This window comes from Canis aureus, chromosome 23 (assembly GCF_053574225.1).
Source record: "Canis aureus isolate CA01 chromosome 23, VMU_Caureus_v.1.0, whole genome shotgun sequence".
NCBI lineage: Eukaryota > Metazoa > Chordata > Mammalia > Carnivora > Canidae > Canis > Canis aureus.
Window position 1 is genome coordinate 28,987,656 of NC_135633.1, and position 25,324 is coordinate 29,012,979.

Below are 25,324 nucleotides of genomic sequence, written 5' to 3' on the forward strand. Positions count from 1 at the left end.
TTCAGAGGAATGCATTAGATATTATATATTGGCAAAAATAGTTCACAAAAAACTATATTGAGAGGAAAAAGTAAGGTGCAGAATAATATGCATGGCTCATTATTACTTATATAAACATTTGAATTTTAAAAGTATAAGAAGTGATATAGACAGATGTTCACCAAATTTATAAAGCTAATGACTTGTGAAAGAGACTATGGCAAATGCAGTTGCTTGTCTACCCACAGCCATTCTCAGCTTCCTATTCATCAGCAAATCTCCATTTTGCTACTCTTTCTCTTCATTTACTATATGGAAGATGGGCTACAGAGATGAAACCACTACTGGCTTTTTATCAACCATGGTAATTCCATTCCACTTACCAGTGATTGGCTTTGACATAAAATCCGTCACAATTCTGCTAGTTTTAAGGGGTGTTTCTAGGAGTGATTTTATGCACTAAGACAGACATGTCTAGAGTGCTAGTAATATATGAATTGCTCGATCTCAACTGGTTTCATTAACTGGGAACATTAATTCTGTGAAAATTCAGTGGTTTTGAACTCATCTATATGAAAAAAATGAAATTTTTTATCTATATGAAATATTTTATCTATATTCATCTATATGAAAAAATGAAAAATTTATATATTGGGGTGCCTGGGTGGCTCAGTCAGTTAAGTGTCTGCCTTTGGCTCAGGTCAGGATATCAGGGTCATGGGATCGAGCCTCAAGTTGGGCTCCCTGCTTGGTGGAGAATCTGCTTCTCCCTCTACCCTTAACTCTCTCTCTCTCTGTCTCTCTCGTGAATAAATAAAATTTTAAAAATGTATATGTCATATATATGTGTGTGATATATGACAAATGTCATGGGAGTAAAGTCCATCATCATCTACTAGATCTTGTCTCCAGAAATGAGACCTGAATGTGTAGCAACCATTTTATGACCATGAATAGATCTAAACCTATTCTAGAATGGCAGGGTAGAAAGATGGGAGAACCTGAGTCCTGGATAAAGTCATCAAGTTCCTGAGTTAGCCAGTTTTGGGATTAGTCTGTCTCCATTGTTCGTATTTAAATCCGTTGATTTGAGTTTTCTGTCACTTAAAGTTGAAACCATCCTAATTGATGTCAAAGATGGGAAAGTAGTTGGGATGGGGAGCAAAGGAGGCTCACTTTATTTGTAATATTTTATTTTAACTAAAAAATGCAAAAATAATATCAACTATCAGACCTGAGTAGTGGATTGATAGTTATTTGCTTGTTATTCTCTAATTTTAAAAATATCTTGGGGCACCTGGGTGGATCAGTTGATTAAGTGGTTTCAGCTCAGGTCTTGATCTCAGGGTTGGGAGATGAAACCCTGCATTGGGCTCCACTCAGCAGTGAGTTTGCTTCCCCTCCCTCTCTCCCTTTTCCTTCCCCCCCCCCCCCACCACCACCACTCGCAGACACTCTCACTCTGAAATAAATAAGTCTTTAAAAAAAAAAAAAACTTTAAAAATAGGGGCACTTGGGTGGCTGAATCGGTTAAATATCAGACTCTTGATTTTGGCTCAGGTCATGATCTCAGGGTCATGGGATCAAACCCCCATGTCCAGCTCTGCGCTCAGCGCAAAGTCGACATGTCTCTCTCTCTTTGCTCCCCCTATCCCATTCTCTCTCTCTTATAAATAAATAAAATCTTTAAAGAAAATCTTTAAAAATTAAAAGAAAGAAAAGGTGACAGACGAATTGTATAAACATCAGGAACAAAGATGTGGGAATGGTTACTGTAAGTTGAGAAACAGCTGGGAAATATTTCTTGGCAAATGAATCAAGAACCAATTTGTATTTATTTAATAAATACAGGGTTTTTACTGTGTGTAAGCAACTATGACATTGAGTTTGGGACTTATATTTGAAATCGCTTTTTTGTTTTGTTTTGTTTTTGTAAAGAGCATCTTAATATATTGGTACGTGTCTTCAGTGTGCTGTAGGATAACTTCCTATATGTCTACACTAAAGTTTACATTTTATTTTTACTTATCTAAAGTCTACATTCTAAATTAGATCACTTCCAACATTATATCCAAATTTGGTAAAAAAAAAAAAAAAAGGCTACATAACCATATTTTGCATGATTTTAAAAACATGTCTGTCCCCATCATTGGCTGGGTAAAATTCATAAAACAAATTTTATTCTTACCTCTGGTGGGAGACTAATCAGAACCCTCTCCTCTAAATTATGTCATTTTTCTTGGGATAGTGATTGTACGGAATTCTTAAATTATGGCATATATGTGTATCTGATTCTAGGATGTAATAATTTAAAGAAAACCAATTGCAGCTGGAAGTTTAGACATACCTCAGAAATGTTGTCGGTTTTTTCTCAGACCACAGCAACAAAGCAAATAACATAATAGAGCAAGTGAAGTGAATTTTTTGGCTCCTCAGTGCATATAAAAGTTATGTTTACACCACTGTAGCCTATTAATTGTGCAACAGCATTATATCTAAAAAAAAATGTATATACTTTAATTTAAAAAAACTTTATTGCTGGGACACCTGGGTGGCTCAGCAGTTGAGCGTCTGTCTGCCTGTGGCCCAGGGCATGATCCACGGTCCCAGGATTAAGTCCCACATCAGGCTCCCTGCATGGAGGCTGCTTCTCCTTCTGCTCTGTCTCTGACTCTCTCTTTCTGTGTGAGAGAGATTTAAAGATTATTCATGTGTTACTCTCTCATGAATAAATAAAATCTTTTAAGAAATAAACAATAAAAACTTTATTGCTAAAAATGTTAATCATCATCTGAGCTTTCAGTGAGTTGTTATCACTGATCACACATTACCATAACAAATGTAATGACATGAAAATGTTTGAAATATTGTATGAATTACCAAAATGTGATACAAGTGAGCAAATACTACTGGAAAAATGATATCAGCAGACTTGTTCCACACAGCTTTGCCACAAACCTTCAATTTGTAAAGAAAGGAAGGAAAGGAAAGGAAGTACCTATGAAGCACAGTAAAGTGAGGCGTGTATTTATCAACCTTGGTGTAAGACCTGAGTTAGCTCTCCTCCTTCTCACTCTAATCTTGGTCAAGTAATCTTGGTCACTCTCCAAGCTTCAGTCTGAGGAAAGAATATCAGTTTGAGGTTTGTCTGTATGTAATGGAAACCTTAAATTAACAATGACTTAAACATATAAAGTTTTATTATTGCACATAAAAATCCAGGGATCAGTAATCCAGGGCTGGAATGGCAGTTCCATAAAAGCTTCAGAAAATCCAGGCTCCTTGAAGCTCTCTTCTCTGCCATCCCTAGGGTGTGGCCCTCATCGTACCAGGATGGCTGTTGGAATGCCAGTCATTATTCAACCATCAGGAAAATGAACACTCTTTCCTCCTCAAAGGACTTTCATGTTCTCCAGCCTAAACAAGAGTTTGAGAAATCTGTTTCTTTTGAATGCAAGGAGGCTAGAGAGGTGTACAGAAAAGTAACAGAGGAAACAGTATGGGAAATCATCCAAGAAATAATGTGAAAAGATTCCAGTAATTGAAAGACTTGATTTCAGATTGAATGAACCCACTGAGCACCCAGCACTGTGATATTTTAAAATGGTGGAGGTAAAGTGAAGATCCTAAAAGCTTGCAAACGGGGATCAATACATAAAAAAGAGGAGTTATAGTGTCTGCTCAAAGGCAACACTGAAAACTACAAAGCAGTGGGATATGCCCTCAAACGAACATGGGAGAGTTATTTCTATGACCTAGATTTATATATCTGCCAGGCCATCAATCAAATATAAGACTAGAAAAAACTTTTCAGATGTGAAAGTCCTTTAAAAAAAACCTACACCTACGCCTTTTCCTAAGGAGCTCCTGGAAGATATGCTCTATTAATATAAGAAAATAAAGCAAGTAAAAGGAAAATATCATTTAAGGAAAAGAAGGGATCTCAGGACAATGGTGAAGGGAAATCGTAGGTCAGCTTTTCAACCGGCCTAGTGAGCAGGAGGACTAAAGACTCCAAGAAAGAGTTGAAACGAGTATCTGATATTTAACTATATCAAGAGAGAATTTCCATGGCTTCCGGGAGTCAGAGACTGAATTAGTAAGAGGTATACATCAATAAATTTAGCAAATGAACTAACTAGATAGTTATTAACTCCAGGAAGAACCAAGTTTAAAAGAAGGAAAATGTCAAAATTATACATTATGTAGCTTAGCTCAAAATAATAATTACGTGCTTTTGATGCTGTATTACATACTGATTTAACCAAAAATTGTGGTGTTGACCCTGTTGAGAGAATGGGAGGAAGAGGAAATGTGGGTGCTTGGGGATGAGATAGAGAAGCAACGTTAAGAGAGCGCTAAATCCTCATCTTCCCCAGCAGGTTGTCAATAGATTATTATTTTTTTCAAGATTTTATTATTTATTTATTCATGCGAGATACAGAAAGAGAGGCAGAGACATAGGCAGAGGGAGAAGCAGGCTGTGGGGAGTCTGATGTGTTACTCTATCCCAGGACCCCGGGACTCATGACCTGAGCCAAAGGCAGATGTTCAACCACTGAGCCACCCAGGCATCCCAAGAGATTATTTTTTAAACCATAGAGTCAAGAAACAGGAATATGGGATATTAATTAGATATATGTAGGGTAAATACCACGGGGAAAAAGCAGCTTAAAGTGTTGAGAATAATTGGCTCTGGGATCTAGGAACTGAGCTAGAGTTAAGGTGTTAGCTAATAAGCATGGAAAGTAATGTTTTTACTATCAGATTTCTAGAGAAATTTAGCTTTTTAAACCATATATAAATGTTATTTTAATAAAAATAAACATTAATTTTCATGTGCTTCATTTATATAAAACATTTTTATTTGTAAACCAATTTAATACAATTCAGTGAACTTTTATTCAGTGCCTGTTAGATTATTATACAAGAGAGAGACATGTAAATATGTGATTTTAAAACAAAGTTCCCAAATGATGGATAAACATTGATAAATCATATGGAAGCACCATCAATTCTGATTTGGGAATTGGGAAAACCTAGAGTAGATAGAGGCTTTGCATTGGGCCTCAAAGGATGTGAGGAATTTGAATGGGAGATTAAATGCCAGCTGTGACAAGTGTTGTCGGGTCCCACCATGACTGGAAAAGTAAATGTGTGTAGGAAAGAAGTCTGGTAGAGCTGTGGGAGGCTGTGTTGACTTCTCTGCCTTTCCTAGACATTTCTATTAGTCATTTTTTCCTGAGGATTTACTCCTCCCTGCCCTATCACCCAGACACTCTTAATTTTAGTATTGACTTTACCATACTGGGTTAGGTGGTGGTTCTCTTTCTCTTGGCACCCCACCTCTTAAACTTTTGGTCTAATTTAGAGAAGGATAAGGGAAGGGAAAAGAAAATTTTGGCTTTCACCTGGATAAAGATTCCTGAATGTAAAGATAAGAACTCTCTTCCCTGACCTCATAGGCAGCTAGATATGGCTGTGACCTTTTTTGAGGTCCTGAGATGAAACAGTCAGTCACTTTTGCAGTTTGGGCATTATTCTTAGAACCCTTGAGACTAATATAGGATATATCTAATTATTTGCAAAGAAATGTAATAATTTCATATCTAGAAAATAATTTATTCCTGTTATTTGTCAAAAGTGCTTTTCAGAAGTAATTGGGCAAGTTGTGTGTGTGTGTGTGTATGTGTGTGTGTGTATGACATCCTCCAAATTTAGCTTTTTGTGTTCTGGATTTGTTTTATATTGTTGAGTCCGTGAGAGGAAAGGCTGACTTAGAACTAAATAGCAGAGCTAAACCATATGTTTTATACCAAATTAGAAACAGGTGAAGGTTGTTAAATCCGGCAAGCGCTTACAAAAGCTTTAGACTCAAGTTTGTATTAAAGGCAGGTGGTTATATGTACAATAAAAAGCAGTCACCAGCACACCAGCTTATTGATACATATGTGATTGATCTTTTTGGATAAAAACAAGGAGGAGTTAATAAATCACTGCACATAGCTATAAAGATGTTTGGGCTTGAAAGCCTAGCCTGTAAGAGCAAACGTGGACCCTAAAGGAAATTTATGAAGCATAGATCCTTTTAGCTTTACTTAACAGCTAACATCTGACTGACCCAGGGGGACCATGGAAATTTATTGCTGGGCCATTCAAATATTTAAGCTGTTGTGTGATGTAGAACAGGTAAAGATTAGCCCAATAACAAATATGAGGCTATAAAATAAAATGAGATTTCGATGACTTGTAAGTACTTGTCAGAGGTCAGCTCTAAATGACTGGTCAGAAATGGAGAAAACTTGTTGATAATTAAAGCAGATTGATTATGACAACCTAGATGTTAGCATTGGTTGCTGTCAGATCGATGATCCTTGGAGTTTCCTCTTGTGAAATCCGTACTTAAACAGAATGACTTTTAGGGGCCACCAAATTGTCTTTCTGTGTAAAATGATGAATTGATTCCTTTTGCAATTTCAGAATTGAAATATGTCTTTCTCAAATATATTCTAAATATATGGAATTCCTAGATAGCATATTCACTTTGGAAAGCTCACTTTAGTTATGTATGTAATTTTAAACTTTGACATCTAGAAAGCAGGTAGAAGTTTTAGGCTTTATGGTAAATGATCTAAAATTAAGCTTTAAAACTTAAGAAGTTAACAAGTTTATGTACACAATTATTGAAAAATCAGTTCAGTGGATATTTCAAACGCTTACGGGTTTATTTCCATATTTTTTATCCACCTTCCTTTATGTATAAATCCCCAAAGTAATAAATATATGTAATGTTGTTACTAGGTCTTTAGAAGTTACGTTTTGGATTTTAATGAGGTCTATAGTTATTGGTGTTAACAATCTCTGCCTTTTCGACTTAGCTGTAAACCCAAAATGTTGTCATATAAAAGCTAGATTTGGTGGTTTTCAAGGTGCCAGGTTATCCACTCAGTTGATGAATTTGCTAATAATTCATGAACATCTGATTTGTGAGATGAAAAAGTCTCATGAGTTTTTATAGAATTCTTGAATAAATGACGTTTACAAAATAACACAAATTTACAAAATGGTTTTATTAATTACTAGATGGGGAGAGTGGTGTAGAATTAAAAGTGTAGATTAGGAGTCAAACAGGCATGGGTTGGAATTGTAGCTCTACCACTCCATCTATATACACTCCTCCATCCATTCCACAAGCAAATATATACCAGATGCTATGCTCTAGGAATTGGGATACAATATTAAGACTTAGCCTCACAGTTTTCATTCTTATGAAAGATTCAAAGGAATAAACAAGCAATTACAATATAATCTAAAAGGTACTGTGTTAGTGAGTGTACAGGGTTCTGTGAGGACATAACTAATCCAAACTCTAGGAAGGGGTGAGGTGGAGTAGAGTGGGATTGGTGGTTGTAGTTGAATGTTAAGAAAGACTGTGTGACCGTGGGTACCTCAGTAGTGCCTATAGGACAGTCATGTTGTATGGATAACAAATGCTGAATGGAATGCCTGATGCATACTATATATTCAGTAGAACACAATCCGACATCAGCATTGGTGTTGCTGTTGTGTTGGCCATGCTCACTGGCTTTGACTCTAGTGCTAGAGGGCACTGCTTTCTATTAATCCACAGTAAACACCATTCTGTAACTTAAAATTAGCTTCTCCACAAAAAACTTTTGAGCAGAGTTCAAAGCACTTTCTAAAAATAGGAATTGGCTGTCTAGGTGTATTAAAGTTAAGAAAGAATGAATGATAAAAATATTTCTTAATCTTAAAAATAGTTTTGTTTTTTTAATTCATAGAGCTATATATATCACTTAGATATTTGTTTTTCAATATTTAATTTTTAAATTTATTCTTTATTCATTTATTGCAGATATTTGTTGAATGCCTACTGTGAGATAAGACTTTGAGCTTAACACGTCCCCAAAGAACTTAGAGTATAATAGAAAAATAAGACTTTTGTGTAAACAACTAAAGTATAGGGTAAAAGTACTGTTTGTGACTTCAGGAGGCAACAAAATGAATAAAATATGATATCTCCCATTGTGGCACTTAGAGATAGAGGAGGTGAAGCCAGGAAATAAGGCATAGTAATAATCATAATTGAATGCCTATTGTATGCCAGTAATGGTACTGGCTCTCAGATTTTTTATTTAATTTAATTCTCACAGCAGTCCTGAAAGATTGGTATTATTAAACCCATTTTAGAGATTTGGAAATGGGTTCAGAGCACTATGCCTAAGTTCACAGTATAAGTAAATAGCAAAGCTGGAATCTGAGCCTATGCCTCTCTGACTTCAAAGCCAGACTTTTATAGCTCTGACTTTCATAATTTCAAAGCCTTATATCCCCCTTCTATTTTTCTCATCCTTCTTCCCTCAGGCTGAAATAGGTATTATAATTAAATACGTTATTTTTATGTATACAACATTGAGCACCTATTATGTTTCTCCCACTAACAAAGAAGTGGTTTACAGAGAATATGCCATTAGGTGCACTGATATATTTAAACAAACCTGTATTATATGCACACTTCAGGAAGTTATCTTTAGAAATTTAAAATGGTGAATGGTCTTTCTTCCAAATTCATGTTCCAGATGGAAAAATCTTCTGACATTACCAAGTATGGTAGGTTTATGCACCTTGCATGTTTAATTGTAGGATTTTGTGGGGGTGTTTTAACATTTGCAGATTTTGTGAGAAACAGGTGCTATTAAATCCAGGCAAATAGAAGATGGCTGTTAATGTTGTGGAATGTGATTTTGATTTACTTGGCAGAATTTTTATTTTACAAAACTGACTATTAAAAAAGACATGGTTTCCATCCTTTAATTTTGTTCTGTTCACTGAAATTTGCCTGTAGACTATTTTTCAACAGTTACCAAAGGGTGTGGAAAAACTAGAAGGTTTCTGCAAGGAAATTGATATTGAGTTCTTTAACAATTTCCACAACCCTGCAGCTTACCAAGTAAAAAACTGGGGATTATTTTTAACCTTCTTACTGAAATTATTTGGAATTCTATTTCCCTGAAATTCCATTCTCTTTTTAGTATAGCTCTAAAAAAACTATATTTAATATTGGCAAAGAAAATAATCTGATGTAAATCTTTTCATTACATGATTTCTCCTTTAAAAACTTGTGATGGCATCTTATTACCTGTCATATCAAATGTAATCTCTTTTGGCTGTCATGTATGATCTATTATACAATCTTTCTTCCTTTTCTTCCCCCATAGGAAGAGGGAGAGTTCTCCTGTAAGGACTTTTGTTACCCACTGCCCATGAATTATTTCTACATTGTTTTTGTTTGCTGCTTCTCCTCTAATCTATTACCACTCTCCTTACTTCCCTCCTAGATCTTTCCTCTGTGCTTTCTGAAATCCTTCTTCAATGATTATAATATATACAAGGTTTCCACCCCTTTTCTATATTATTGTGTATACAGCTAAGATATGCTACTGAATGTACAACTACTTGATGTAAGTAAAATAAGTGGCTCTCTCCTGAAAGTATCACTTACCCTAGAACCTTCTTAATGGGAGACTGTTTCTTATTTCACACCTCCTATACCTCTGGGTCTAGAGCAGATAATATCCACTGTGTTTCCTGGTATTGATTTAAAATCATTTCTCAGTGGCATATACCTGGTGTTTTTGACACTTGGAATGGATAATTTTTTTAAAAAGATTTATTTATTTTAGAGAGAGAGAGAGAGCATGAGCATGTGAGCAGGGAGGGAGAGGGCAGAGAGAATCACACTCCCCGCTGAGCATGGAGCCCAGTGTGGGGCTGGATCTCACAACACTGAGATCATGACCTGAGCCAAAATCAAGAGTTGGACAGTCAACTGACTGAGCCACCTAGACACCCCTGGAGTGGATCATTTTCAATACTGTTTTTGTATATGATAAAATTATGTTCAGTAAAGATCATGAAATGAAACAAATAATAATGGCAAAAAAAAAAAAGAAAAACAGAAAATTGTCTTTGAAAAAAATGTGTATATGCATTTACTCTTTTATTTAACAGTTTTGGTGTTTTCATCTTCAAGGAACAATTTTAAAGGCTCATATGTCACTGTACCTTGTTTAAGGCCAATAGCAGCATTTTTGTATCAGAATAACTTTATCTAAAACTCTACACCAGAAAAAAGATAACTCAGAAAAGAAATTACATGTTGCCAACATTGTTATTTTGAATCTACTATTTAAACACAGGAATATGTAACATCGAACAGTTTGGAGACACAAAACTGTCCACTTTGTTGGGCTGACTGTATACCTGGGAGTTCTCTGAACTAACTTCCATAAAGATATAACTTTTATTAGAGTAAAAATAATGAAAACATCCTTATTTGAACCTTATATATGTGTGTGTGTGTGTGTATATATATATATATATACATATATATATATATATATTATAGAAATTAAAGTCACTGCAGAAATTGTTTAGAAATTAGGCCCACAAAAGATTATTTTTGGTGGAGGAATATTTTATCATTGATATTGTTTAAGGTTTGGTTATTATCATAGTGATAATAAAATGTGAACCAACTTTTGGTCTACTTTATAATCATTTAAAAAGTCTATAGATCATACTCCCTTGAAGACTGCCCCTATTATCCCTGCCCTTAGTAGGCCACTGTCATTACCATTCTACCTTAGTAGCTTCTTTCCTGTCAATATCCTAAATGCCCTTTCTCATCACTCTTACCTCTAATCCACTGAGCTATTAGAGAAACAGTTCCACAGTTGGAAAAATTGGCAGCAGTATGTATTCAGAGTCATCCATCTCAGTTGGATCAATACATCCTAGATACCTTGTTCTCCTGCCACGTGACTGTATCATACTTTCTCTCCTTTTCCCCCATCCCCAATTTTTCCTCTCATGCTTGATAAATTGCCTCATGTCTGATTTTACAGGGAGAACAGAAACTATCAAATGAGAGTACCTCAACTTCCCACCAACACTCTTCAAAACATTTTATTATCAATAAAAAATTTTTAAATAACAAAGAAAAAATAATAAATTGACATTTGAACATACATTTTTTAAAAATCTTACTTTATCATCTCCATCATCCTCAAAATACCCTCTACTTCCTTAATCCTGACCCAGCCCCCCAGTCTTTTAGTGGGGTCTTCTGAAAGTGCATCTGTATAATCCACAACTCTCCTGTATCTTTAGGCTCTTATCAGAATCAGTTTACCTCTTGCCCTAACTGAACCTGAATTTTCCCAGAGGACCCCACTTTTCCTATAGCCTTTCTATTGGTAGTTCTTCATTTTCTTAAACGCTAGGTATTCAGATATAGGAGGTGAGATTAGGGTGTTCTTGCTCCTCATTGCTTTTTCCTAGGTTCTCATTTCTCTCCTCTATCAGTAAAGTAAACATACAAGAACTCTTCTCCTTTGAGACATACGCTCTTCAACTATACCACTCTTTTCCCTGCCAGTCTCTCAATAACAGTCTTACTCATATATTTTGGCAACTGAGAAATAGAGAAAGCAGAGAAGTCAAGAAAGAGGGACACTCTTTGTCTTTATTTAAAGTCTTGCTCTTCTGGATGAATTAACACTCAAGTAGATGATTCATCCGATACCCTCATCTCTCGTTTTCTTGATCCTTGTCACCAACGACCTCTTGCATTTCATTGTTTTTCATTTACTCTCATGGTTCATTCTAAATCATGTCATCATTTCAGTTCACATCCAAAATCTGATTCAGGCATCTTGCTCTCTGATGGCTCTTTCCTCTCCTTCTGTTCATTTGTTCAGCCACTTGTTGATTGCTCCTCTTGGCGACCTTTAGACCCTAGCCCCTTTTTTTCCAGTTTAGATATTATGGCCCATTATTTTACTAACACCTTTGTCTTGCCCCCTGTGGCTTTTTGTCGTCTTTACAACCCTGCAATCCATTTTCTCTGTACTTGCTGCATCCAAGCAGATGTCTAGGGAAAGTCACACAATAGCATCATTATAAACTCATGCTTAGTAACCACTTCGGGGCTCCCAGTAGTGCTCAGCAGTTCTATTACATTCCTTTGTTCAGGTAGATCTACCATTTAATCAAGCTTCTATCTAGTTCAGCAAAACAAACATTAAGAGTTATCCATGATTCCTCCTTCTCTATCATTCTTCACTTCCAACCCATAACCAAATCTTTATGATTTTGTTTCCTAAAAGCCTTCTAAATTAAATTAGTCTGATTTTTACCATTTCTGATACCACCACTTAGTCCAAGCAACCATGATCTCTCTCCCATGATTATTGCAACAAGCTAGTCTCACCTTCTCCAAACCATTTTCTGCCATAATTTCTTCAAAATGTGAATCTAACATCATCAGGAAAGTTCAAAAAGAAAGCATTCATTTAATAAGGAATGTATCAAATACAAATCTGAGCAAGTTATACTTTTGTTTAAAGTCCTTCCTTGGTTTCTTGTTGCTCTTTGGAAAAAAATCAGACCATGATCTATCTAGGCATGTCTTAGAGGATAGAGAGCTGTGCATAATTTCCCCTCCTAGCCATCTTCAGCTTTATCTCTCAACACAACTCCCCTCAGACCAATATATTGGCCTTTCTTCCAATCCTTGAGACAGCATACTCCTTCCTGCCATTGGGGCCTTTACATATATGCTGCTTTCTCTCATTGAAACATTCCTTCCTTTAGCTTTTACCCATCTTTGCAATCTCAACTGGTGTGTTACTTCCTTTCAGAAGTCTTCTCTGACGCTTAGTCTTTGCCTGCCTGTTTTCTGGACTAACGTTCCTTTCCTTCTGAGTACTTAATTTATAAATTATATATTTGTTATTGTGATTATGTGAGCAGTGCCTGTGTACTCCACTGGACTTCAGGCTTCATTGTCTGTATTTGCCCACCCTCTTACCTCTACCACCAGCACCATAGCTGGCACAATGTGAATTCAGTGAAAATTTGCCAAATGAGTAAACTGTATCCATCCAGGCTTTAAAAATTTTCCTTCATCCTTCTTGTTACAATGGGAGAGTTGTCCCACCTGCTATCGAAGACAGATCTTTTTCCTGCACCCTCACCTGTACGATGGAGAGCCTGTTCCTCTCACTCTCAGGAAGTTTTGCTATGCTTCACCCTGTTCTCCTGTTACTGAGCTCACCTTTCTCTGTGCCAAATTCTGATCATCTCCATTTTCCTACTACGTCACTCCTGAACTCATACTATCCTTCCTTCATCCCCCACTACTTCATTTAAACTTGTGTTTACCATATTACCAAAGCTACCTACCAACAAACTCTTATAATTACATCCATTAAACATGTTTTCATGTCCATTTTGCCTAATCTGTCAGCCCTATTTATTGATAATATCTTCCTTCTTAATACTTTCTCTGAGCTTTTTTGGTGAGACACTTGGTTTTCTTCAAATCTTTCTGACCAGTCCTTTTCTGGTTGCTCTTCATTTTCCCCATCTCTTCTTGATATTCTCAATGTTTTGAAATAGCTGTCTTCTCTGTAATTTCTCTAGGCCATCTCATTCATATCTATGGCTTCAGTACCTATCTCAATTTTTATAATTCCTTAATATTTTCACCCCAAATGATCTCTTCTAACTTTATATTTAAAATTTTGTATGACACATATTTTGTATACATATTTAATATATATACACTTGTTCCTCCTCCAGTGTTCCCTGTCTCATTTCATAGACACCACCATCTACCTATTTACCTAATTGAGACACCAAATGTTCACCTTTGACTCCTCTCTCTTCACCTTTACAACCAATCTGTCACAGATTCCACCCACCAATTATAGCACAAATCTACTCACATATATTTCTTTCCACTACTGGAATCCTAATCAAAACCATCACCATTCTGATCTAGATCATAATAGCAACCTCCTACCCATTTATTTATTACATGGTAACCAGAGTGCTCTTTACAAAGCAGAACCCCAACCCTTCACTCCCACACTTTAAAAAGTCTTTGGTTATCCTCCCATGGTCCTTAAGGATACAATCATGATGTCTTATGGTTTACAGGACCCCACCCTGTCTGGCCCCAGCCAACCTCTCCAGTTGAATCTTCTAGCACTGAGCCCTCACTCCATTCCTCACTCCAGCCTCACTCCAGCCCCTAGCTGTCTGTTTTAATGCCATCTGTTCTTTTATCAACATTAAGATGACAACCTCCTACTGTCAGTTGCTTAGGCCAACAACTTTGAAGTTCTCCTTGACTCCCCTGCCTCTCATACCTCATATAAGATCTGCCAACCATTATATTGGCTCTGTCTTCAGAATAGGAGAATTCAGCCACTTCTGATCACTTCCACAGCTACTGTCCTAGTTTAAACCACCCTCTTCTCTTGCCTGGATATTTGCACAAGCCTTTCAATGTTTCCTTTCTTGCTCCCCTGCAGTTTGTCCTCACAACACTCCTGAGCTTCCCCTCATTCAGAGTAAAAGCCAGACTCCTTATTTTGACTTATAAGACGCTGCATGACCCTTTACCTTGCTGCCTTTATTTCCTTTCCCTTTTACCTTGCTCTACTACATCCCTTTGCCACCCAGTATGTATACCTGTGGTCTGCCATATGGTGTCACTACATTATCATCAACATGCAGCAGCAGAGATAACGCTTTAGTGATATTACACAACTTGATAGAAAAATGAGGGTTTCTTTAGTCATGAAAAAGTAAAATAGTCTCTTTTTCTCTGCCAGGTGGAGGGAAAGGGAGAAGAGCATTTCTAGGAAGTGAGTAAAGGCAGAAAGCGATGAGCTTGATGTGTTCATGAGACTGTGAGGAGACCACTTGAGCATAATAGGCTGCACATAAATCAGGCAGACAGGTCAGATCACTTAGGCCTGGAAAGCTGGGCAGAGGAGTGGAAATTGAAGACAATATGTGAGTAGGAAGCCGGGCTGAAAAGCAACATGATAAAAAAATGTGTACTTAAAAGGATAAAGAATAATATTGGCTTCTAGTGAATAGACAGGAATGCTGCTAAAACATCCTACAATGCACACAACAACAAAGAATTTTCCAAAGTGGCAGTGGAATAGAGAGATAAGAGTGTTTCACTGGAAAAATGGCTTGTTGACTTGGTGAATCATTGCATATATAAAAGGCAAAGAAGGTGAGTGAAAATTGAATGTTGTTTAAGCCTGAGTAACTGATAAAAGTGGTGGTAGAAAACTAATCTAAATGGGAGAAGGTATGTTAGTTTGAAGTAAAGTCATAACCTCAAAATATATTGAGTATGTATTATCACATTTGCTACAAATAATTGAGCAGAAGTGATCTTAATATGTGCAATAAAAAATTTGAATTGGGAGCATCTGGGTGGCTCAGTCAGTTAAGCCCCTGACTCTTATTTTCAGCTCAGGTCATAATCTCAGGGCTTTGAGATTGAGCCATTGTCAGGCTCTGCACTCAGCACACAATCTGCTTGAGATTCTTTCTCCCTCTCCCTCTGCCCCACCTGCTTGTGCTCTCTTTCTTTCTCTCTAAAATAAATACATAAGTCTTTTTTAAAAATTTGAATTCACTATACCTGTATACTTACCCCAGTTTAACCATTAAAGAACCAGACCTTGATGTGGGGCACTGAAGGTGAAGGCAAGAAACCATCACCAATTTGGAGTCTCTTATAAAAATGTCTAGGTTGGGGAAGAGAGGGTCATGCTTATAATTGTATCTTTTTAAAAAGTTTATTTTACTTAAATTCAATTAATTAACATATGCTGTATTATTGGTTTCAGAGACAGAAGTCAGTGATTTATCAGTCTTATATAATACCCAGTGCTCATTATATCATGTGCCCTCCTTAATGTCCATCACCCACTTACCCTATCCACTACCCCCAACAACCTTCAGTTTGTTTTATATGATTAAAGGTCTCTTACGGTTTGTCTCCCTCTCTGATTTCGATTTGTTTTATTTTTCCCCCTCTTCTCCTATGATCCTCTGTTTCGTATTCTTAAATACCACATATGAGTAAGATCATATGATAATTGTCTTTCTCTGACTTATTTCACTTAACATAATACCCTGTAGTTCCAGTCACATCCTTTCAAATGGCAAGTTTCATTTTTTGATGACTGAGTAGTATTCCACTGTGTGTGTGTGTGTGTGTGTGTGTGCGCGCGCGTGTGTACCACTTTTTCTTTATCCTTCATCTGTCAGTGGACATCTGGGCTTTTTCCATAGTTTGGCTCTTGTGGACCTTGCTGCTATAAACATTGAGGTCTAGATGCCCCTTTGGATCACTACATTTGTATCTTTGGGGTAAATCCCCAGGGGTGTGATTGCTGAGTCATAGGCTGGCTCTATTTTCAACCTTTTGAGGAACCTCCATACTATTTTTCCAGAGTGGCTGCACCAGCTTGTATTCCCACCCACAGTGTACAAGGGTTCCCCTTTCTCTGCATTTTCTCCAACATCTGTCGTTACCTGACTTATTAATTTTAGCCATTCTAACTGGTGTTAGGTGGTATCTCATTGTGGTTTTGATTTGTACTTCCCTGATGGCGAGTGATGTGGAGCATTTTTTTCATATGTCTATTGGCCATTTGTATGTCTTCTTTGGAGAAATGTCTCTTTATGTCTTCTGCCCATTTCTTGATTGGATTATTTGTTCTTTGGGTGTTGAGTTTGATAAGTTCTTTATAGATTTTGGATACTAGCCCTTTGTCTAATAGGTCATTTGCAAATATCTTCTCCCATTCTGTCAGTTGTCTTTTGGTTTTGTCAACTGTTTCCTTTGCTGTGCAAAAGCTTTTTATATTGATGAAGTCCCAATAGTTCATTTTTGCCTTTGTTTCCCTTGCTTTTGGAGATGTGTCTAGTGAGAAGTTGCTGTGGCTGAGGTCACAAAAGTTGCTGCCTGTGTTCTCTAAGATTTTGATGAATTTCTGTCTCATATTTAGGTCTCTCATCCATTTTGAGTCTATTTTTGGGTATGGTGTAAGAAAGTGGTTCAGTTTCATTCTTCTGCATGTTGCTGTCCAATATTCCCAACACCATTTGCTCAAGAGATTGTCATTTTCCAATGGATATTCTTTCCTGCTTTGTCAAAGATAAGTTGGCCATAGAGTTGAGGGTTCATTCCTCTGTTCTGTATTCTGTTCCATTGATCTATCTGTCTGTTTTTGTGTCAGTACCATACTGTCTTGGTGATTACAGCTTTTGAAATAAAGCTTGAAGTCTGGAATTGTGATGCCACCAGTTCTGGTTTTCTTTTTTCAACATTCCTTTGGCTATTCTGGGTCTTTTGTTGTTCGATACAAATTTTAGGATTATTTGTTCCAACTCTGTGAAATAAGTTGTTGGTATTTTAATAGGGATTGCATTGAATGTATAGATTGTTCCAGGTAGCATAGACATTTTAGCAATATTTGTACTTCCAATCCATGAGCATGGAACATTTTTCCAATTCTTTGTGTCTTCCTCAATTTCTTTCATGAGCATTCTATTGTTTTCTGAGTATAGATCCTTTGCCTCTTTGGTTAGGTTTATTCCTAGGTATCTTATGGTTTGGGGTGCAATTGTAAATGGGATCGACTCCTTAATTTCTCTTTCTTCTGTCTCATCTGTTAATGTATAGAAATGCCACTGATTTCTGTGCATTGATTTTATATCCTGCCATTTGCTGAATTCCTATGTGAGTTCTAGCAATTCTGAGGGAGTTCTTTGGGTTTTCCATATACAGAATGATGTCATCTGCAAAAAGAGTGAGAGTTTGACTTCTTCTTTGTTGATTCATATGCCTTTTATTTCTTTTTGTTGTCTGATTGTTGAGGCTAGGACTTCCAGTACTATGTTGAACAGGAGTAGTGATACTAGATGTCTCTGCCATATTCCTCTCCTTAGGAGAAAAGTTCTCAGTTTTTCCCCATTAAGAATGATATTTTCTTTCTTTTTTTTTTAAGATTTTATTTATTTATTCCTGAGCGACACAGAGAGAGGCAGAGACATAGGCAGATGAAGAAGCAGGCTCCATGCAGGAAGCCTGATGTGGGACTCAATCCCAGGACTCCAGGATCATGCCCTGAGCCAAAGGCAGATGTTCAACTGCTAAGCCACCCAGGCGTCCCAAGAATGATATTTTCTGTGGGCTTTTTGTATGTGGCTTTTATAATATTGAGGTATGTTACCTCTATCCCTATAAAACTGCGAAGAGTTTTTATCAAGAAAGGATACGGACTTTGTCAAATGCTTTTTCTGCATCTATTGAGAGGATCATATGGTTCTTGTCCTTTTATTAATGTAGTGTATCACATTGACTGATTTGAAGATATTGAACCACTCTTGCAGCCCAGGAATAAATCCCACTTGGCTGTGGTGAATAATCCTTTTAATGTACTGATGGATCCTAATGACTAGTATTTTGGTGAGAATTGGCATCCATGTTCATCAGGGATATTGATCTGTAATTCTCCTTTTTGATGGGGTCTTTGGTTTTGGGATCAGGGTAATGCTGGCCTCATACAAAGAGTTTGGAAGTTTTCTTTCTATTTCTGTTTTTTGAAACAACTTCAGAAGGATAGGTATTTTATTCTTTAAATGTTTGGTAGAATTCCCCTGGGAAGGCATCCGGCCCTGGTCTTTAATTTGTTGGGAGGTTTTTGATGACTGCTTCATTTTCCTTGCTGATTATGGATCTGTTTGGGTTTTCTATTTCTTCCTGTTTCAGTTTTACGTAGTTTATACGTCTCTAGGAATGCATCTGTTTCTTCCAGATTGCCTGATTTGTTGACATATAGTTGCTCATAATATGTTCTTATAATTGAATTTCTTCAGTGTTATTTATAATCTCTCTTCTTTCTTTCATGATTTTATTTCTTTGGGTGTTTTATTTCCTTGGGTATTTTAGTTTGTTTGTCCTAGAAGTTTTTTATCTTTCCTATTTTGAAAGATATTCTTCCTGGTTAAAGTATTGCTGGCTGCATAATTTTGTCATTTAGCACCCTAAATATATCATGCCAGGTCCTTTCTGGTCTGCCAGGCCTCTGTGGATAGGTCTGCTGCCAGTCTAATGTTTCTACCCTTGTAGTTTACAGATCTCTTGTCATGAGCTGCTTTCAGGATTTTCTCTTTGTCTCTGAGATTTGCGAGTTTTACTATTATAGAGTGTTGACCTATTTTTATTGATTTGAAAGGGGATTCTCTGTGCCTCCTGGATTTACATGTCTGTTTCCTTCCCCGGATTAGAGAAATTCTCTGCTATAATTTTTGTAGTTCTTTTTTCTTTTTTTTATTTATTTATTTATTTATTTATTTATTTATTTATTTATTTATTTATTTATTGTAGTTCTTAATGATCAGTAAACTTGATCCTGGCTGGATCTTCTAAGGGAGGGGATGTTGTGCTGATTCTTGGCTGTCTTTGCTGGGGGTGGAATTGTATTGCTCTTTGCCAGAGGGCCAGATTAAGTAATCTGCCCAGGATTGCTCTATGTGGCTTTTATTTCCTGAAGCCTTTCGTGCAGTTTTAGAAGATGAGAGTGAAAATGGCAGCCTCCCAATCTCCAGCCTCAGGCTCAGGGTCTCACTCCTCAGTGTGCCCTCAGGGAAACGTCAGTCACTCCTGTCTCCCTCGTCTCCATCTGCACTCCAGGTGGAGTGTTTCTGTCTCAGGCATGCAATCCCGTTTCAAGTCACCAAACCCTGTAGACTCCTGTGGCTGGTACCCACACTGTTCCTCCCAGGAGAGAAATGGGGGATCTCACAGGTTCTGCCACTTGCTGTATCCCTGCTCAGAGAGCAGTAGCACTGACTGTGCGTCGGTTCATGGTTTATGGCAACGCTGAGCTAAAAGCCCACTTCTGGACTCACTGATTGCAGCAGGTTTCCCCATTCCCATGCCTGGGAACTCTGCCGCACTCAGGCTCTTCCTGTGACCCCAAGGATCTGAGATGACCTAGGATTCCACCCCTGCTTCACCTCCTGAGCACCTTTCAGGCAGGAATATCCCTCACGAACAGACTTCTGAAAGTTCTGATTTTGTCCTCCACTGCTATATCATTTTCTGGTGCCAGCTGGCAGAGCCCCCCTTCTGCATGGTTTACTGTCCCATATATCACCTTGGATTCACTTCTCCACACCTCCTACCCTGCAGAACGTGGTCGCTTTTCTATTTGTAGAGTTGCAGCTATTTTCTTAGATCTCCAGTTGAGTTTGCAGGTGTCAGATGATTTGATAGCTATCTAGGTGAGCTTCTGGGACCAGACAAAAACTAAGGTCTCCTACTCCTTCACCATCTTAGACTCCATATCAATAATGATATTTTTTTAAAGTAAGAATGATTCAAAACCACTTTCTTTTATAATTTTTTTCCAAATTGAGTGAGATACATTCTTCATGTATACACACATACACACCCATATAAAGTAATTGTACATACACACACATATAAACTTTTACCTTAAAATATTTCTATGTTGAGACCATACATATGAATCTCTTTTTTTATCATTCCATTTACTGGTATCTCAGTAGACCTACTTTGTAGCCTTGGCTGTTGCTTATCATGACTCTTTGGCATTATAGTCTTCAATTATTTTCTTGGTTCCTGAAGGAAAGATGAAGTTATATTCAGTATATTTAGTTTTGCATGTTCAGTATTAGACTCTTGGAGATGAAAGAGGTACATAGTCTAATGAGTCATTCAGTGTTTGATTCCCCCCCCACACACACACACACACGTGTCAGTTTCTAGGGATGCTATAACAAATTAGCACAGACTTGGTGGCTTCAAACAGCAGAAGGTTATTCTCTCATAGTTACAGAGGCCTGAATTCCAAAATTAAGGTGTCAGCAGAATCACACTCCCTTCAGAGGCTCTCAGGGAAAATCTTTCCTTGCCTTTTCAGCCTCTAGTGGCTTCAGGATTCCTTGGCTTGTGGCTTTGTAACTAATTTCTCCCTCCACCTTCACATGACCTTTTCCTCTGTGCGTCCCTTATACAGACATGTATTGGATATAAGCCCCCCACCCCGATCATTGAGGACAATCTCTTCTTCAGATCCTCAGCTTAATTGCAGCCCTTTTTCCAAATAAGATCACATTCACAGAATTTGGATATGGGGACCACCATTTAGCCTGTTAAGCCCCCTGAATGTATGTCCATTATTTGTTGCCCCAATTTGTTTCTGATTGGCTGCCTCTACCCAGGATTGTTTGGATTTTGACTAACTCTGGGGTGATATCAATTTTCCTGTAACTTTTACCATTAACTTTGGTTCTCTCTGTTTGAAACCATGAGAACAAAAACAATTTTTTTTCTCTTTCTCTCTGGAAGTCCTTCATTTGTTTTCTCTTAGATTTCTGTGCTCCAGACTATACACCTCTGGTTCCTTCAACCATTTCTCTTAGGATTGTAACTCCTTTTCTTCTAGTGACCTAGTTATGCTGCTTCTCTAAAGCACTCAGAGGTGATAGAAAGAATTTTGAATTTATAATTGAAGACCTAATACTCAGATCATGTCTCTTCGACTAAACAAGGAAAGTCAGGTTTTTTTAAACAAGGACATTGGACCACTCTACTTCGCTGCATGGTTTTTTTAGTCAAATGAGATGACCAAACCTATAAGAAAATTTCCATTTGTTTATCCATATGCTTATAAAAAAAAATTAACTCCAGAACTAAACATAGATCTCTCAGTATAGTCTAATCCAGTGCAAAGTATTTGCCAGTAGCACATTTCCTGATGATGTGCTCTGTTTCTGTTAACATAGCCTGGATCACAATCACTTTGTAGTAGTCATGCCATAATTCTTTTTTCATACTAAAATTACTGTGTACTCAAGAGTTCCAAATCATCCTCAAATATAACCTATTTATTCCTTTTATATTCATTGATATGTACCAATGTAGAGTTTGTGAACTTTTCAGATAATTTGGAAATTTAATTTGAAATGAATTTACTATCAATCGTTTTAATTGCCTTTTCTGTAAGACTTTTATAACAGGAAATATATAGTTCTCCTTCCAATTATTTGATATAATACTTGCCTTTAATGAATCCTATTTGTGGAGTTAAGGACATTTTTCTAGTTGTACTTAAATGACCACATTCTTATCTAAACCTTTTATAGTTTGCTAATGTGATTTTCTATCTATATTGAATTAAGATGCCTTTGATTTGTATCTTATGTCCTAATAGTAATAGGTTTTACCCTTTAAAATGGATTTCACTTTTCTAGACTGCTTTATAGATCTATAAATCCATGTACTTTTGTAAAGTGAGATAAATGTACAATAGTTATAAGCTGTTATATTGTTCAACTTGAAGTGGCCCCTTAAGAAATTGAAAGCAATATAAGATATGAACTCTCCTGATGTTTGATCTGTCTTAAAATTGCCCTATTTGAACCCTTGTTTTTAATCACTCTTCAGATTTGTTTTAATGTTATGTATATACCTTGAAACTTTTTCTATAAAGAAGTCCTAATGAAGTAATAAAGTCAATGTTGTGAGATCCATTTTCCAGGAATTTAGAGACTTGGCTTTCAATGTACTTGTCTAACATTTGAAGCAGTTTCTGTATTGATAACTTGAAAGTGGAGATATATATCGATTGGAGAGCTGTGCAGATAGTCTACGTGTAATGGTTTGTAGAATAACAACTACATAGTACAGAGCTTTAGGACTCGACCATATTTCTTCCAGAGGGCCCCTCTGTTGTTATGTCTTTACAATTACATAGTTCCTTTGCTAGCTACCTCATACAAATTTGGCTGATTCCCAAATACCCAGGGAAAGCCTAGTGTTGCACTTTGCTTATCCTGAATTTACTGTTATTTTTATGTATCTCGATTTAGGGCCACACCACAGGTCCTAGTTTATTTTTTGCTGCTTCCATTAAATACGAAACTGTATCTTCTTGACGGGTGTATGAAGCATTTGGTGTTCCCTTAGCAGAGAATAAAGATAGTTCATAATCTTGCTTATTTCCCATTGGGAAATAAGTGCCTGGGAAATGTGCATATAATTTAGTAGCACAACAAATTTATCTTTCAGAAACTATATGTAACCAACAACTTTTAAGAGTTTAAATGTTTTTAATTCCGTTTATTTTCTTTTTCCTGGAAAACAGTACACACGAAACTTTATGAAATGTGTCTTTTCTTTGGGCATTTGAAATGAACAATATACACTAATTGTCACTTTCCATTTATTTCAATAGAATTATTTTATTTTTTGAGAATAGTCATATATTGCAAAACTAAGGAAGGTGTATTTTTCATCTCAATCCTATCTAATAAGTTGTGATCAATCTGACCTGGGTTTGTATGTTTATTTCAAAGGATAGAAATGTATGCTTAGTCTTGAGAATCAGGACAATATGAGTGGAATATAACCTTTTCTTCTTAAGTTACAGAGCTAGGACAAAGGCAGAGAGGGAAACAATCTCCAAAATAACTCATTACCTTGATAAGGGTCCACAAATCTCATGCTTTTGTTAATTCAGTGAGTCAAGTTAAAATGGAAAGTCTTATGAGATTTCTATGGCATGACATTGCCTTGGAGAAGTAACATTGAAATAACCACCCCTGCAGATGTGAATGAATTTTGGATGAATTTTCACTCATATTAGTACTGTTGATTTGACTGGCCACCTTAAAAGAAACAGAAATCTTATACGTTGCTTTCAAGTCTGATTTTTTTCCTTTAATCTTCTTTTCTATTTAGTAGCATTTGAGATGTCAGGCCCAGCATATTAGAGGTAAAAACTTCTAGGATCTTAATTTTAGGGTGGTAAATTTATAGTAAGTAAATATAAAACATAGTGGCCTAACTACTTGGGGTTACTGGGTCACTCCTTTATATATTAATTAGTCCCTTGTTGCATGACCTACTCAATTTTTTGAAAGTTACTTATTTATTTGAGAGAGAAAGAGAGCATGTATGTGTTGGTGGGGAAGGACAGAGGGAAAGGGAAAGAATTCCTAGCAGATTCCCCACTAAGCATGGAGCCCCTTGCAGGGCTTAGTCCCATGACCCTGAGATCATGACCTAAGCCAAAACTGAGAGTCAGATGCTGAACTGACTGAGCCATGCGGGCACCCTGCAGTTTTTCTTGAAACAAAGCAACCATTTTCTGATTTGGCTAATTATGAAGATATTAAGGCAATAGGTTGCAATGACTATAACCAAGTGATTTAGTCCAAATCTAACCAAGTGATGATTTAATTCAAGGCCTCAGATACTTATGCTGTATTCAAGGAACTTCTTCTATCTTTGTCAACAACTTAGAGGTGGTTTTATTCTTGTTTTATTCAAGCTTTGGAAAACTTCTGATCCTACCGGTTTTTTTGTTGTTGTTGGTTTTTGTTTTGTTTTTTGTTTTTTGTTTTTTTTTAGGTTTCCATTATATCCAAAAGGAGGGGAGAAGTTACAGTTTGATTATGGTGTCTATCTTCTGAACAAAAACATTGCACAGGTAAGTGACTTCACTCCTTTTCTACCTCACATACAGCTTGCTTCCTTGGATTGCTAACTTTCTTTTTTTATAAATAAGTACTACAACTGATTGTTTTATTTAACCAGTTATAGTGATAATGCAGAGTTCTTTTTTGGCCACAGTCTTATTTTATGCCATCATAAATACTACTGAGAAGCAGTGAGTACACACTGAAATCCTACTAAACTCAGCCGCTCTTTACTGAGATTTTCCCTGCTAATAGACTATACTTGAATGTGTGTATTTATAACTTCTTTCCTCTGTAACTTCCCACACAGCTTTCTTCTCTTAGACCACTTTTAGAGACTCATTTTGCATTGGGAGTTGTTCATGAAGTAAAATTTTAGTGCCTTTGGCAAGTCCTTAATGGTCTCTTCACCTTATTATGCAGGAACCAAAAAAAAAAAAAAAAAAGACCAACCACGTGGCCCTTCCAACGCATCTGGGGTTTTTGTGGCTCTCTCAACATCTAGCCAGTTAGTATTATCTCATATGAATAAAGCCTTTCCATATGCTGTAGAAAGACTAACAGATGCTTGAGTTTGCACTTTCCTGAAAGAAATAGGCAGCATTTCTTTAGCATACTTGATTCTACTTCAAGAGGTATACATTCCATAAGTTTTCTAGTTCTAAAGGAAGATCAGCTTCAGTGCTTTGTTTTTATTTGGACATATCTGATTGGAATATCACATGGATGAGTATCCACAGTTTGGCTGTTATTTAAAGACATTATCAGCTCTATCCTCAGACCTTTTCTTTTAATAGAAGCAACAAGGTGTGTGATGTTTTTGTTTTTAAAAGGCTGTCTCCTAGCTAAAGACTCATTGAATAGTTCCCCCTTTTCTTTCCTGATAGATCTAGAGTTGCTATTCTATATGGTATCATCTTTG

General features: G+C 36.7%; 1 protein-coding gene across 6 annotated transcripts in view; it reads left to right on the plus strand.

Annotated features, from left to right (window-relative positions):
• UVRAG (UV radiation resistance associated) overlaps window positions 1-25,324 on the plus strand; it is a 313,421-nt gene that overhangs the window by 209,837 nt on the left and 78,260 nt on the right. For 5 of the 6 annotated variants that reach the window (XR_013362269.1, XR_013362268.1, XM_077867104.1 and 2 more), the window contains exon 13: window positions 24,335-24,413. The exons of the other annotated variant lie outside the window; for it this stretch is intronic. Coding sequence is in view for 3 of the 5 variants with exons in the window: in XM_077867104.1 (XP_077723230.1) it covers window positions 24,335-24,413 (79 nt within the window). In the remaining 2 variants the exon portion in view is untranslated. The remainder of the gene's footprint in view (window positions 1-24,334; window positions 24,414-25,324) is intronic. 6 annotated transcript variants of the gene reach the window in all.